Source organism: Rhopilema esculentum, chromosome 13 (genome assembly GCF_057945365.1).
Source record: "Rhopilema esculentum isolate cy_ngs chromosome 13, ASM5794536v1, whole genome shotgun sequence".
NCBI lineage: Eukaryota > Metazoa > Cnidaria > Scyphozoa > Rhizostomeae > Rhizostomatidae > Rhopilema > Rhopilema esculentum.
Genome location: NC_142827.1, coordinates 2,521,770 through 2,537,881, shown reverse-complemented (window position 1 = coordinate 2,537,881; position 16,112 = coordinate 2,521,770). Strand labels below are relative to the sequence as shown.

The window sequence follows — 16,112 nt, the reverse complement described above, 5'->3', positions numbered from 1 at the left end:
CATTTTGATCCACACCACATTTTAGCAGTGTACCTTCGCTTTATTACGCCGTCTTCATACAATTTTCTCTGACTTTGGAAAGTAGGCAGTAACATTTTTCGATGCTCGACTGTTTTGAGGGAACAGGAAAGATGTAACATCTGCCTGTTAAGTACTTTGTACCTGATCTTCTGAGATGTACTTTTAATTGCGATTTGTGTGGCTACAAACGGGCATTGGTCCCTCACGTGCAACAATACAATAGCAAAAATGTTTTGCCCTGACAAATAACACTAAGCGCATTTTTTACCTGGCAAATGTTTTCACTTTGTTGCTGGTATTTGTTACCGGAAAAGAATCTAAATTTAGTTACTTGATAGACAGGGGTCTGCACTGTGGGAAAACGTACTGTCTGATGAAACAGCATGGAACAGAGATGACTTGATACCAGCTAGAGAATCCGTCATTTAGTCGTGAAAAATCTGTAGCAAAATCCTTTGTAGATCCTGACTGCACGGGATCGAACCAAGCCGGGATTGATTCCAAATCGGTACGGATCAGCCTTTCGTTTACACGGGAACGTTCGGGATGGATTCTCTGTGCGTGCTAATTTGGTTCCGATCCAGTTTGGGATCGATCCCATCTCGTGTAAACGTCCAAATAGGTGGGATCGATCACAAATTGGCACGGATTGGAAACGGGGCTAATGAACTCGCCAGTTTGAGGTGCTTTGAGCACGGTGCTTCGACCTTTGGTCAGGTCTTGCGCGCCCCTTTTGCCCACAAGATGAAAAATACGAAAAAGAAAGGGAAAGTTTTCGCGAGTTTTTGATAAATTTAGCGAACATGCTCCAATTTGTAATGTTTTTACTCCAGCGTGATATTAAGGAGTAGTGCACTTTTTATTCATCGCTCGAAATAAACATTTTGTTGCTACCTTTCAAATTTGAAGCCATTTTCCTCTTAGCCTTCCTATAAATTTGGCGGTATTTTCTTTGTGTTGTTGATGGAATAAGCAATACGCATGAGCATTCCTTTTAAAAGGGCCTAGAAAACAGTGTCGTCCGATCTGGGGTCGATCCAGTCGATCCCGTGTAAACACAGTTTATTTTGGGATCGATCACGTGTAAACGTCTGCGAAATTTTCATCTTTCCCATTATGCCCGTGTAGACAGGGTCTAACTGTTATCCTGTGCAGTCAGAGCGGAATTTATATTTGTATAGCATTCAAATTCAAATTTTGTGATAAATATCAGAATCATAAAATTGTACAGTTTTAAAAATACGAAATCTAGCGAAAATTGCAATATAACAAAAATTTTAGAAAACAACAATAACAACAACAACACCAAGAATAAGAATTACATTCAGTGAGTGCAACACATGTTTCGAAGATATGGCTACCAGAATAAAGTATCCGGAGTCTAATATTCAGAAAACAAAATGTTTGATGCTGATGCAAGAATTATGCAAGAAAACGGAACGTGAAGTTTATCGAATCATAGTTTTATGTTTCAAATGGACGATATAAATTGTGACAATAAATGAAATCCTCTCCCAATATAATGAATAGATATTAGAACATTTAGACAGTCGTTGCCTTTTCTTCCCAGTCCCTAAACAGCTGCAATTTGATTGTTCATAACATTTTACTTTCTATCCTTTACTCTATATTTAATACCTTTGCCTCAAAATGAAACTACAAAAAAAGGCGAAGTAAGCGAGTAATCACCATCTTTCTTGTTTTATCTATGCAGTTCCTTCCAGGCAAAACATTTACTTTTCAGCTAATACAACAATACAATTGTCGGTTCTCCGCGAACCCAAATAATCGACGAGGCACAGCACAGTCTTTCTCAAGTACTGTCTGTCCGAAGCGTACAGCGACAAGGCCCAGCGCAGTCTTTTGCAAGCACTGCCTGTCCTGTATAAAGCCCCGGCAAAACGACTGGACATTTGCACTGGTCAAGCACCGGACATTTCTTACTTGTTCAGAGAATGGACACCAAGAAAATATTTGTGGTGGCAAAACGACTGAAAATCGTCCAGTGAATTTTTTCCCTGTTGAAGAATGCGCGCGAGAAAACTGGCAACAGGGCGTCTCTTTACTTTTGAAAATACACTTTTTATAGCCCTAACCACGTCATCGTATGAAATAGAGTGTATTATCAAGAATTGCTAGGACTGCTAGGTTCATCACAATCACCGTACTCCCGCTCTCTGCCATGGCTTTCATTATCGGAACTGAAGCTAATCTCTTTAGAAGACTCGTCGTTACTAATGAAATGCCTTTTTCTGCTTTTCTTTGAATTGAACGTTAATGTTGATTTCATTTCTTTTGCGGGGTTTACTAGGATTGTTTGTCGAAGATTTGAAAATGGGAAATAAATTGACGCCAAATCCAATCCATTATATCAATTGCGTGTGCGCGGACTGGACAATGTTCAGTAGAGTGGCAAAACAACTGAACATTTCTCTACAACATCAGTGAACAAAAAGAAATTTAATCCTGTCCAATGAACATTTTTGACTGCCTTCAAAATCAACTGAACAACACTCAACATTGCTGAACAAGACTGGACAAGATGGCAAAACGACGCAACATTTACGCTGGACATTTGCCCAGTGCAAGTTCAGTGAAAATGTCCAGTCGTTTTGCCCGGGCTTCAAAGAAAATAAAAATGTTATGAAGCCAAGAGATCAAACTATGGTTTCTGTGAATTTTAAAAACCAAATCGAAAGAATGTGTATATCATGCATGCGAGTTGTGTGAATTATCAAGATGCAGAAGAGAAGTATCTGCAAAGATACCACAAACAGGGGCGTAACTAGGCCAATAAGTTGGGGGGGGGGGGGGGTGAACAGGGTTTCTGCCCTGCAAAGTTGAGTGGTGCCCTGCAGACCTCGAAGCAAAGCTATGTCTATAGGATGCTAATGAAAGCTTTACCAATGTACATTTTTCTTTACCAAGGATAAATTTATAAGCAATAAAAACAAATTTGAAACTTAATTGCCTATGAAATATTTATTTATCGACGTGAGCTTAATTTTAATTTAAAATTTGATTTTGCTTTGCAATAAAACTTACATCTCACGGGGGGGGGGGGGCGTATGTTTTTTGGTACATGATAAGGACGATGCCACAAAATTGAACATGGCGGCAAAGTATAAAGTTTAGCGAAGTAGGAGGACCCACCAAGGTTGGGTCCGACGGAAAAGAAAGTTTTTGAAATTCTACCTTGAAGAAGGGCTAAAAAAGCATCTCCAAGGCTAAAATTTAGCAAAATACTATACTGCTTAGGAATAACAATTCGACGCTTCTCAGAAAAACCGATTATTGTTTATTGTGAAAAATCGAGGAGGGGAGGTGCTATGCTAAAACTCTAGTGACAGAAGTTGGGGAATGAAAGGAATGTGACCTTTCTTTTCTGATTGCACATCGATGTAATTATGTTAGTAAATAAACCAAACAAAATCGGTATCTAAACAGTTTGTTCTCCTTTTCTCATACACTATTTAAAAAGTAAAAGAAAAAAACGATAAAAAACTCTTATTTTGAAAAGAATGGGGAATTTACAACTCAAACTGATTTGTGTGGACTCAACCTTGCACTAAACCTATGCATCAATCATCGTTGCATTTACCGAATGCAACGTCAGGGAGGGAAGATCATTGCAAATGTGATATATCTATTTCAAAATCCTTGAACGGGCTTTTTACAAACTTCAAAGGTGGCGTTCCTGCGTTCCAAATGTGAATAGAGAAGGGAGGGAAAGAGGCAGGACAGCTTAGTCCCGATTATTCCCCTTTCTGTGTGCCCCGCACTGATGTTGCGTGTGTACGCATCATAGGCGTAGACTTGCATTTTTCAGGGGGGGGGGGGGGGCTCAAAAAATTAATGACAATTCCTAATAGCAGCTACTGATGTCACAGGATAGAAAGTGGATTAACTAAGGGCTTAAAGGTGATTTTTCCGTGCATTTTTCATTATCGAGGAAGAAGAAACACACAAATGAAATGATTGAAAGTTTATTTTTAAATTATAATCAGTTTCTTTAGGTTGAGTGAGGTCATGAGTTCTATTTAGTCACCCGAAATGTACTCTTTCTCACGGCATTTCATGATATGAAGGTGTCAACAAGTTCATCAATTGACAGACACAAATTTGTCCATAGCTATTATCACGTCAGCAAAGATCGCACGTTGCTTTTCTCTAATGCTTCCAGCCTCTCTGAAGGATTGGCCTCGAGTTGGATCTGACCTTATGTTCACAATAATTTCATACTTCATTTTGCTGTAAACACAATTATCTAATGCAACAAATCTTATGCGTGAAACCAATGATATAACAAACTAATCTAAAAATTGGTAAAGCGCTTACTTATTTTCCAGGGGGGCTCAGCCCCCCTCGCTTTTCGTCAGGAGGGCCTGAAGCCCCAGGCCCCCCCCAAAGTTTACGCCTATGGTACGCATGTTATAAACCAGAACCAAGTTGGTCTGGCTCTTTAACAGACAAGTAGGACAGCGGAAAAGAACATCAACGTCAACTGCTAAACATCAAACACGAAGCAGTGACTGTCGCGTGTTTTCATGTTGTCGTCACTAAAATTTGATCGCCAGTTACAGAATCCATGCTACAGCTGATTTTCAAGCTCTTTGCTAATACTTTGTGAAGAATGCGGAATGTTGTTATCAACTCTTGTGATTATATTTGTAACTACATTTGTTTTTGCAGTTGCTGGTAAGTTACCTTTGATGTCACATTGAAATTTTCGTCTTAAGATGCGAGTGAAGACTTTGGAATTATTGCGGAAGTACCTCTGCTGAATGGCCTAAGCGTTAGTGTTTGAACTGACAAGGAACCTAGCGATGGCAGATAACATCTTTATATATTCGTTTTTGAGTTTTCAGCGTTACAATTTATCACTTTCAATCAATTTCCAAATTTTTTGTTATGGTTGTTAAATTTTCCCTTGCCCTCTCCTACTTTTCATATCCTGTTTCGGAGCCCACGGTTGGACCACAAAAGAAAACCACGTTATAGTTTAATGTAGCTTACGTATTTTTTTCAAGGGCAAATTAAAACATCACCCCCCTCTCTTCCTGGGGACAATGTTGGTTTTCCCAAACCGGCGCAAGAAATAGGAAATTGGTTAGGCTTAATCATGATATTATCCTAAACATTCAATATTGTTCTGGGGGGTAATTGGAGCCCCTTGGCGCCGCCACTGTCTGGGGGAAGGTGGAAGTAGTAATACTTTGGGAGGAAATGAAAAATGGTATGCAAATTCAACGAGTTAAATCTTATGAACGAATATAGCTATTTAGGCCCTAGATTTTTTCCTAATTGTTGGAAGGGCCTCACTGGTTTAAATCTATCAATCACCTTGCATTGTGCAAATACATTAGCAGTTTCGCACAGAACAGAATAGATGTGCGAAGTGTTCATCTGAAAATCATGACACTTTTTGGCAGCGTTGCAGTAAGCTTTATTGCAAAAGCAGGAGGGGCTACGGTTAGCTATGGGTCGTACACTCAAAATTTCATCCAAATCAGAATATTGTTTTTTAAAAAGAAAGTGTTGTCATTGTATTAGAGCATTCTAAATTTTGAAATGGAAAGAGTGAGAAAGAGTTAAACATTTAACGTCGACAACGACAGTATTGTTTAATCTATAATTCGAGACTAAAAAATGTTAAAACTTCCCTTCACCTAACTGATATTGTTAAAAAATATTTGTTTGCCAGACCCTTTGGGTCTCCCCAGTGTTTTAAAAGACGTTGTCCAAAATATTACACCACCTTGACCAAAAATTAAATCATTAAAACAAGAATGGGCTTTTCTTTTGTTTGAAGAAGAGAAGATTTTCTTCATGTTCGATTTTTGGAAGCTTGTTAAGACTCAAAACACTTGAGGTGCTGACAAAATGGTACGACACGTTGACTTACGCCATGTCTCGTAACAGCGCTGTTTCGTAGATGTTCTTTAGCAAAACTTCTGCAATTTTGATTTCTTTATGTCCTTCTTTCAAGTTATGATCTTAAAGGTGCTGTTCTTTCAATAATTTGTATTAATTCCACCTTGCTTTTTATTTGCCCTGCAATGCATCTTATCTTGAACAAATTTTCCTTTTTGTGCAGATGGTGCTGTGCAAAAAATTGAATTCACGGAGGAGCCCAAGAGTCTAGTGGCTTTAGAAAACGAAAACGCCATCTTTCGATGCTCCGCAGTCACAGTTCCTCCCCAGCGGATCAACTACATGTGGAAGAAGAATGATATTTACATGGATATCAGCAAGATGCCAAGAGCTGAGATTACGTCATCAGGCAGTCTCGTGATCAGTTCAGTAAAACGCTCGGATTTTGGCTCCTATAGATGCATTGCACAGTGTACTGATGGGGCGCTCATTAGCCAGCAAGCAAAACTGGAAAAACCTGGTACCACAGTCACAATTCATTCCACTTGTGAATTGCTCATAACTAAAAATAACCCAACCACAACTCAGCCTTGTGATCTTCTCCTGACTACTTTTCAATCTGAACTCGTTTTTAAGTAAATACTGACTTGGAAGAGAGGCCATCTTTAAAATGTATTATCCGTTTTCGAACAAGCTGTTTTAACAATACAACTTGGTATCTGTTTGGAAAATTGAAACCCCTGTGCAGATTTGTCCTCTGTCTCACATTATATGTTTTATTGGCCACTATCCTGTTTGGTGTTGATGCAACAACAGATAAATTGTGTTTTTAGTAACATTGATATATTTCTTTTAGAATTGTCAATGGCTGCAACGCAATCGACAGTTCAAGTGAAGGAAGGTGGCTATCACATTTATGATCCACATTTGAAAATAAACACACCAGTCACAGTTTCATGGCTGCTGTGCAGCAAGTCAACAACTACTTGCAAATCTCCTGATCCAAGATCTACGTACGTAACCTCCAATGGAAGTCTTTTGATGAGCCCTATAATGGCGGCTGACGATACATACTACGGGAAGCTAGAGATAAGGGGCAAATATACCGGTACCAGACAGGTTGTTTTTGGTCCTATCAATATAATTGGTACGTATTTTGCTTCCTCCATTTTCACAATTGAGGCTTTCGTTTCCTTGTAGGTTGCTGACCAAATATCGTTCTCTCAGGTAGACTATAAACATTTGGGAGAAGGGTGATTATTGAGTTACTTGCCCATTAAGAACCCCACGCAGTTTTTCTGGGCCTACCTCCTTTAATAGTTTGAAAGTTTGACAAAAGGAATAAAATTGTTGCTACCAATTTTTAAGTGGAAAATTGAGGTATCCCACCCGGCCTTTGTAGTTATTTCCGTTTATAAAAAAATTTTCTAGTAAGTGTTTAATGTACCCGCCGTTTATATCGAGATAGTTTTAAAGTGGCTACCGTATTTTCTCAAATAGAAGCCTTGGCATATCTGTGATACAAAACTATGCTTTCCTTTTGTGAAAGTCAAGAATCACGTAAAATACTTTTGTTATTTTTTTCTATGCAATATCGCTTACCTAAAGATATCAGATTTCAAGACTGAGAGTGCTAATAGAAATGCGGCTTCTATTCGAGGGCGGCTCCTTCTCTTATTCTTCCATAAAAATATGCGGCTTTTATTTGAGAGCGGCTTCTATTCGAGCGCGGCTTCTATTCGAGCGCGGCTTCTTCTCTTATTTTTCCAAAAAAATCTGTGGCTTTTATTCGAGCGCGGCTTCTATTGAGCGCGGCTTCTATTCGAGCGTGGCTTCTGTTTGAGAAATACGGTAGAGTATAGAGGATGTATTCTGCCTTTTCTGGACCATGTCTTACACACTTTCTACTGCAATGCTTGTTTTTGCTAAAGAAGTTTGCTTGTTTCACAGAATACTTATCGAATAACTGGAAATTTAGATGTCCGGAAGCTACTTTAAATTTTCTACCGACAACAACAAACTTCACAGTACCTGAAGGTGGAAATGTCATAATGGATTGTCTAGCTGTGTTAAAAAGATGCGCGTATGTTTCATATCTTAGCTAGCTTTAATTTAGGAACACGGTGATTTTTTTCAAATCTCTTTTTGGTAAGGAATGGGTTGTAAAAAAGACTACTTGAATTTCTATATGCATCTTCTCAGCTTCTGCAATTTTTGCTAAAACCTGATTTGCATGTCAAATTTTTTCTGAGTTCTTCTGAATGTTGCTTATTTTGATTTGTATGTTGTTAAAAGCTGTTTCGTTTATTTATAAGTGTCAGGATGAATTTCTGTCTTAACCGCATATGTCAGCTTTGATTCTCTGAAGCAGAAAAATAAAATGTTTTGCTTAGTCTACAAAAATATATTTTTTAGTATATATAATTATGTGCTTCTACTTATTTGAATTCTCAAATATTTCTTTTTGATTTTACATTATGCCGGAATATCAGACATACTATTTTGGACTAGAAAAGTTACAATGTTGTTTGTAATTGGCACATACTTGAAATATACCATTTAGGTAATCCAATCTTTATCATATTTCATGTACGTTGCGACTATGTGGGAAATAATGTTATCTATTGTCTTTAATACAAAATACGTCACTCGCTTTGTAGAAATACATTAGTTTTCCATTGGGAAGACAAGGCTAGAAGGAGGCGAAGTGAAACGAGGCAGCTTAAGCTAAGCAACGTAACGAAACAAGACGAGGGGACCTACACTTGTGTTGTTGATACCAGTGGAGATCCCAAAGCATATTTTTTCCTGAAAGTGGTTGGTGCGTAAAATCTCTTTGTTTTCAAAAATCTCTTCAGGATGAAGCTGTAGATCTACACTTTGTAAAGTAAACTGTTCTAGATGAAATGTCCTCTAAGCGAAGTCTTTGACCAGGGAACCGAAGCACAGTAATGACATCTTGCGAGCATGTTAAATGCAAAAGATACTTCTGTTCTTCGTGTACCTCAAAAGAAATTTCCAGCGATGTATCATTCAAGCCAATATTTATTTTCTACTACAATCTTTATTATACGTAAAACATCAAGGAAGAGATCTGAACCTGGGAAAAGGTAGTGCTGAGATATCCAGAGACGTCTCCCTTCATTGATTCCTTTGTTTATTACATTGCATTACATTACATTACATTACATTACATTACATTACATTACATTACATTACATTACATTACATAACATTACATTACATTACATTACATAACATTACATTACATTACATTACATTACATAACATTACATTACATTACATTACATTACATTACATTACATTACATTACATTACATTACATTACATTACATTACATTACATTACATTACATTACATTACATTACATTACATTACATTACATTACATTACATTACATTACATTACAGTATCCCGTACTGTCAGATATGGACAAATTGTAGAATAAAATTATATCCCTTCCTAATTCTTTTAATGTATTGTACTATACATAGAATCGGTTCATGGACTGTTTTTTGCTTCTCTTTCGACAGGAAAGCCGAAAATTGTTGATCCACCCTCTGAGATCTTAACTCTTGGCTCAGATGGTCTTGTAACATCAGGTGTTGTGGAAAATACAGATTTGGTTGAATGGTACACTAATGCTGAGCGGATACTTGAAGATACAACAATCTACCAAGTTAGACGGGATAATAGGCTTTTGATAAAGCACCACAGCCGCGCTTTCGAAGGCATTTACCAAATTGTTTATCGCAACCAAGCGGGCGCTCTGACAAGGACTGTCAAAGTGGTCATATCATACGGTATAGCAAATATAATATTTTGCATGAATTTTGCGGGACTTAATCCGGGGGTGGCAGAACACACAGGCCTATAGATAATAGAGCCGCACCACTGATTTTACCAAACTATGGTATAAAGAAAGTTAAAAAAGAGTTACATCTACTCTTTTCCCTGAATTCTTTCTTCTAGCGTTAATAACTTAGCAAGGTGGATATTTCTAGCCAATTTTCATCTAGGTGGTCAGGTTCATTCATTGCAGCCATCCAACTCAAACTCCTATCTGTTCTTCCTTGTCCTCTAACTACTTCTTAACAACACTAAAGCCAAGTAAAATGGAATATTGGATCTTTTTATAAGGGTGGTGGACAAAATTATCTGATACTTAGAGAAAGAAAAGGTCAAATGATACTTCAAATTTCTGTTAACTAGACTCCCCCGTCACTTGGACACTGCATTCCTGGCAAAGTGTCTCTGAAATTTCTCTATTTAACTACTTTTTTTCAAGAAGGTCATATTTTACTTTCAAGGTGCTTGCGGGGAAAGATTAAATAAGAATGAGGGAGAAATTTCGTTTGCTTATCCGAAAGATCTTCAAACAAGCAGTATACAGTGCTTTTGGATTATTCAGTCGTCTTCACCATCTCCGCTGCAATTTTACTTTACGAACTTCATCTTCCATGGCAGATGCGACACAACATTCGCTTTTATTTACAATGGAACAGTGAAGATGACTGTCGCCACTGGCATGCATTTCTGTTCCAATACACCTCCAAAAGGACTGGTATCTACTCATGGTCCGTATGTTACTGTTTTTGTGCAAGGACAAAAGACGGACCTTGACAAGGGAAGCTTCAAACTTCTTTATGGCCCAAATGTAACAGGTAATAGAAAGTACAGAGATCTATCGGTAGGCATTCGCAGCTTATCTTATCTTAGTTTATTTTGTAAAAGGCAAAAGAGACTTCCTTTTTGCGCACAGCTTCAGGAATTAAGTAATCTAAAACGAAGCTGTTCAACACAAGCATTTGAATTCAACTTTTTCGCCCTAGTGCCAACAACTGTACCTTCAACGACATCGAAATCAAGCAGAGCGCCAAGTACGACAGCATCAACAACAAGTACCAAAATAGCAACAAGCACTGTTACTAAGAAAACAAAGCCTAGTTCACAGGGAACCACAACCAATGTAATTTCAACCACTCGGACGAGCATCATAACAGCAACAAGCAAAGTGCGAAAGACAAAGAAACCTAAAACAACAAGAACAGAGGCTATAAGTACGGAATACAAGAAATGGTCCACCAGCAACACGAATGCAACTACGGTTAAACCGAAAAAACACAGAAGAAATAGAAGTATGTTTTCGCATTTTTATGTTAAATCTTCATATAATTTGTCCTTACGCCCTCAGAAGTGATCGTTTTTGTTCGTTTCCAGGACAGGCCCACCAAGAGAGGGGGCAAAGGGACAATTGCTCTCGGCTCCGTAAACAGGAAGGGCCCACTTGTAATGAAACTGTCTCTGGTTAAAGCGTGACCCTCAATAATATGATGATTTTTAGAAAAACAAATCAAATCTGTACTGAATAATTCAACAATGCTTTCTGAATATAAATTTAAAGGAAATAAAGAAAGTTCTATGCATTTTAAATTCAAATCTTTGGGTAGAAATAAGGGACCAAAGCACCGGGCGTGTCCCTGAGGTAGACGTGGCTCTCGGCGGCCATGAATGCCAAGCTTTAAAATTCTTCGTTTGGTGATTTTTCTTACTTAAAACTCTTTGCGTGAAGATTCTCCAAAGAGTTCTATCAAATTTTGTGTGGTTCTTCACAAATCAATTATTTTTTTTGACTGCCTTGGCATTTTTTCAAAAGATTCTTTCAATGTTGCTCTCTTTTCTTTCAAAATTTGATGGCTTTTACAGGGACTACGTCACGAATTTGAAAGTTGGGGGAGCAAGGCTGGCAAAAGTAGGGGGCCGAGGCTTTTTCCCCTTTTACTGCAGCTTTAAAACTTTTTTCTTCGTAAAAAAGTAGAGGGACCATGGCCCCTCCGCCCTCCCCCGATGGCGTGGGCCCTGTTTTAATTATTCTTGTAACGTTTATTTATCATTGGCTGCCTTCATTGATAGTTGATTCTGTACAAATATAAATTTCAACTACATTCCAAAAAAATTCTGCAATACACCATCAAAGATCGCCTCGGCCCTGTCAATCAAAAAGTTGTTAATGATTTTCTTATGATTTTGATGAATTGCAATTTATAATTTTGTTATAAAATTTATTGTTCTACTGTTTAACATTTAATGACTAAGTATAAATAGCAATTTTTATTCTTAATTAGGCTCATCCGACGACGTCACAGTTGCAGTTGCAGTCTCTGTTACTGTTGTCATCCTCATTGTTATTCTTATAATTGTTTTTATATTATACAGGTTTGTAAAATATTAATTTCAGAATTTATAGTAAAAACATGTTAGATATTCTATATACCTTCGCAGATTTGAGAAGTTATTAAGGTCATAGGGCAAGTTTGTGGGTCATTGAACAGGCCAAAGGTGAAAGGTGGGCATACAAAAGTAAGATTATTATATTATCAAGTAGCTGAGTTAATTTTTTTATTAGCCATAGTCCATTTAGCCAATTTAATTTAGTTACTGGCTTTGAAGCTTAAACTTTTACGAGTACGAGACAGTACGAAAACATGCATATTTTCAAGTAAAGTTCCACTCGAAGAAACCACTTTGTAACAATTTGCTAAATCATCTTGATATCAAGTCATTTCAGCATATATTGTTATCAAAGTAGTGTATGCTTTGAGTTTGGAATAGAAAATTGAAACAGTTTTGCAGGACTATTTGCAGACTTTTCACCAAATGGCAAACGTTATAGAAACTGCTTGTATATGATTTGGTTAATCTTTAGAAAACAAAAATCACAGAGAAATATCAGCAAGGGATCGTTCTTCGCCAACAAAAAAACATGTGCTAATGGAAGAAGCAACGTTTCAAAAGATGGAAGATCACAAGAAACTTGTTTTACACTTCGAGGTAAATCTTAAAGACTTAGAAAAAACAGATAAGCGAATCTCGTGAACATGAGAAAATTTTATGGTGTCTATCGAAATGAAAAATGTATTCAATTATTTTAAGGCCATTATTAATCTTTTCAATAGAAAGTTCAATACGCATTGCAACCTAGAACAGTCCTATCCTAGGCACCGAAGCGGATATAGCTTTTGCCTATACGGCTTCGAGCATTTTATGACAGACTGGTAAAAAGTATTCAGAAGTTGTTTTGTCAAATTATGAATTGTCAAATTTGAATACTGGATAGTATTATCATTTTCTTATATGCTTCTAGTATGCTTGTTTAGAAATAATTTAAAACAAAAGTGCTTACTAGGTGCAGAAAACCCTCTTACTGTTCGATTGCAGGAAATTCCGATGGCGGCTCTACCCGTAAACCTTTTCCAGACGTGATTCCACGTTTTGACACAAAAACAAACTCACGTTATGCTTCCTACAATCAAAACATGAGTGAAGACAATTATACAGCACTTGGAGCAGAAACTGCAACAGATAACCAAACCTACTCATCGCTGCAGTTTGAACGCGACCAAAGCGAAGAGAGTCTATTTCAAGGGCACCCATATGCTGTTATTGTCCCTGAGGAGGAACAATACATGCCGGTAGCAAATTGCGACAGTATTTCTGGCAATGTAATTGAAAACCAATCCGTCTGTGGTACGATGCAGCCAGTCTACCAAGAGCTGCAAAAAGAACACGATTCGCCGTCTAATCATCAGGGATATCATCCTTCTTGTGTCGTGGCTAACCATGCTGCATTCATAAACTCACAGCCTCATTTGTATGAAGGGGCTCCTCAACAGCCTCTTTACCATGTCCTGGAAGACAAATCCGTGGCTAACCCCGGTTTAAAAGGAAATGTACAGATTGGACAAGAGTATTTGCAACCGCAAGCTTCAATTAAACCACCACGTGTCTCGCCTAAGCCGCGTGCCCGGAAGACCGTAAGCGAGGGACATAATAACCGGAATGCAGAATATGCCACATCGCATTACATTCAACCAAATCCTGTGAATGAAACTTTTAAAAAGAGTTATAGCCAGTCTCAGCGCTATCAGAAACCGAATATTGACTCGGTTGTTTCCGATTCCGCGCTTTACATGACGGCGTGCGAAGGAGTGAATGGAGAGGACCGAGCCGCAGAGAATGGCGCAACGGCAATGAAATATCAACCAATCACATCAGACGATGCTGCATATTTGGCAATAATGAATGGAAATTAGACAGACTGACATTGGAACATAATGGAGAAAACATTTCTCAATTATCTGTGATATCGTAAAGATTCTCTTTAGTTGTTGAAAAATTTTTACATGGCGAATTAACTGTTCGAAACGCATGCCCAATCATGTTCCTGCAATTAAGGCAGCCTTTCAACTAGCCTGGGTTAAAACATATCCGGGTTAAAAGCTATCCGTTTTTAAAGTGAGTTAATGGAAACGGCATTTTTCTTCGACCCATTTTTAATTCGGAAACGCCATTTTTCTTCGATCGTTCCCACTAAGCCGGGTTAAAATGTATCCAGGGTGAAAAGTTGTAAGAGAAATCAGTATCTGCATCAAAAATCCTTCAATTTCCATCGTTGTAGGCCAACGGAAGCAAAATCGACATCGAGGATTTTGTTTTTTGCTTTTCGGCGCCATCTCAATTCTTAAACGTTGCTGTTGTTGCACGTGGGTCAGAAGTTATCCGGGTTTCGGCGTTTCCATTAACTTGAAGGTGGGTCAAAAGATACCCGGGTAAAAACTGACCCACTTTGAAACCCGTTTTCAAACTTTCAGTTGTTCTAAAAGATTTTAAGTTCTAAAATTTATCTAAAAGAAATTACAAAATTTATTTTTAGTTTATTGTAAAACGTAAACGGCTACGCTTAAAAACACAACTGAAAATTTTGTTTCGTTTTTTGTTTTTATTCGTTTTTCAAGTGGGTTAGTGGGAACGCGACGCAGAAACGGATAACTTTTAACCCGGATATGTTTTAACCCAGGCTAGTGGAAAGACTGCCTAAAATTGCGTTCAACATATTTGCATGGAAGTAAATTGCTGTTTCTGTAATTCTTTGTAATACGAAATATTAGGTATTCTGGATTATGAATATCAGTGATGCCAAAACTTTGCAGAAGAAAAGGCTTATTTGGCTCGTGTTTGCTCGGCTTCTATCAGGTTGAATATAACGATTCCAGCCAATAATAGCTTTCCTTTTAGCTGAATAATTCACATTCTTGAAAAGATGATTTGGTTGGTTTCTGCTTCTTCTATACAGCCCAGTTTGCTAAAAAGGTCTTTGTGTCCTTCACTACCAATAACAGCATGTTAGGAAAGAATTTCTTGGAGGAGGAGGGGGGATTTTCTTAGAACCACACACTTCCCAGAAAACGTATTTCTTGTTAAAAATGTTTTAGTTGTTTTTTTATCTGAGAGACCGAGGTGGGTGCTCAATTTGGGGGAAAATTTTGTTTCTAATGCTGGAAGGGATATGCTAAAACATGCGATTCTGATATCAGGCAGCATTTACCGGAAAACCCAGATTGTGCAAAAAACTATAATGGCGACAGGTTTTGGATAATTGGTAGAGCCCGATTGTCGTTTTATCTAGCATTTTTAGAATCTATCTACTTAAAAATGACACCCCTTCCATCGAAATCTACCCGAGAGCCTTGCTTGTGTCTTTACGACAATTCTAAAAAATAGAATTTAATTATGTCAAATTATTTATAATATTTGGTATGGATAAACGATCATAAAATATTTGATGGTAATGCTTTAGTATACTCAAATGTTTGCTTTTTCAAAGCCATTTTATAATCGATCATGTTGGTATATATAATAATGAAATAATCTTAGTAACAAGTTTGTTTTTATTGGTCTTTCAACACAGCATTTAAAAAAAAGGTTTTTTTCTTTATAAGGACGCATAATCTAATACAAAAGGACATGTAGTTTTAGTCACAGAATCGTTGTTCGTAGCAAATGATTTCTGGCTTTGTGACACTGGCAAGCGAAAAGAATGCCGATCACCATGAATAACTTTTAGGGAGCAAAGAATGGTGTTAGAAAAGCTTTTACTGCATGAGAGTAGTATTCATGAAATGAAATCACCAGTGTTCTTGGGGTTGTAGATCTAGGGAGCCTTCCAGTCACCAACCACCACCTCTCTCCCAGATGATGTGCCCTGTTGTGATGTCAGGACCATAGCCCACCTACCTTTTTGCGGAGCAAGTAGCTTTAAAGCTGCGGTAAAAGGGAAAATATCTCCTTGCCCTGGCCCACTTCTTTTGCTAGCCTTGCCACACCCCTCTCACTTTCAAAAACGTGGCTTGAGCCCT

At 37.8% G+C, this 16,112-nt stretch overlaps 1 protein-coding gene across 1 annotated transcript; it reads left to right on the top strand.

The window, feature by feature from the left end:
• The first annotated feature begins 4,398 nt into the window (after nucleotides 1–4,398).
• LOC135691963 (uncharacterized) lies at nucleotides 4,399–14,516 on the top strand. Its single transcript, XM_065209975.2, has 11 exons — nucleotides 4,399–4,719; nucleotides 6,119–6,415; nucleotides 6,752–7,042; nucleotides 7,846–7,978; nucleotides 8,556–8,716; nucleotides 9,450–9,719; nucleotides 10,227–10,580; nucleotides 10,749–11,054; nucleotides 12,042–12,132; nucleotides 12,623–12,747; nucleotides 13,135–14,516. Exons 1-11 carry the CDS (start codon nucleotides 4,662–4,664, stop codon nucleotides 14,007–14,009), a joined length of 2,961 nt encoding a protein of 986 aa, XP_065066047.2. The 5' UTR covers nucleotides 4,399–4,661; the 3' UTR covers nucleotides 14,010–14,516.
• Nucleotides 14,517–16,112: the final 1,596 nt, after the last annotated feature.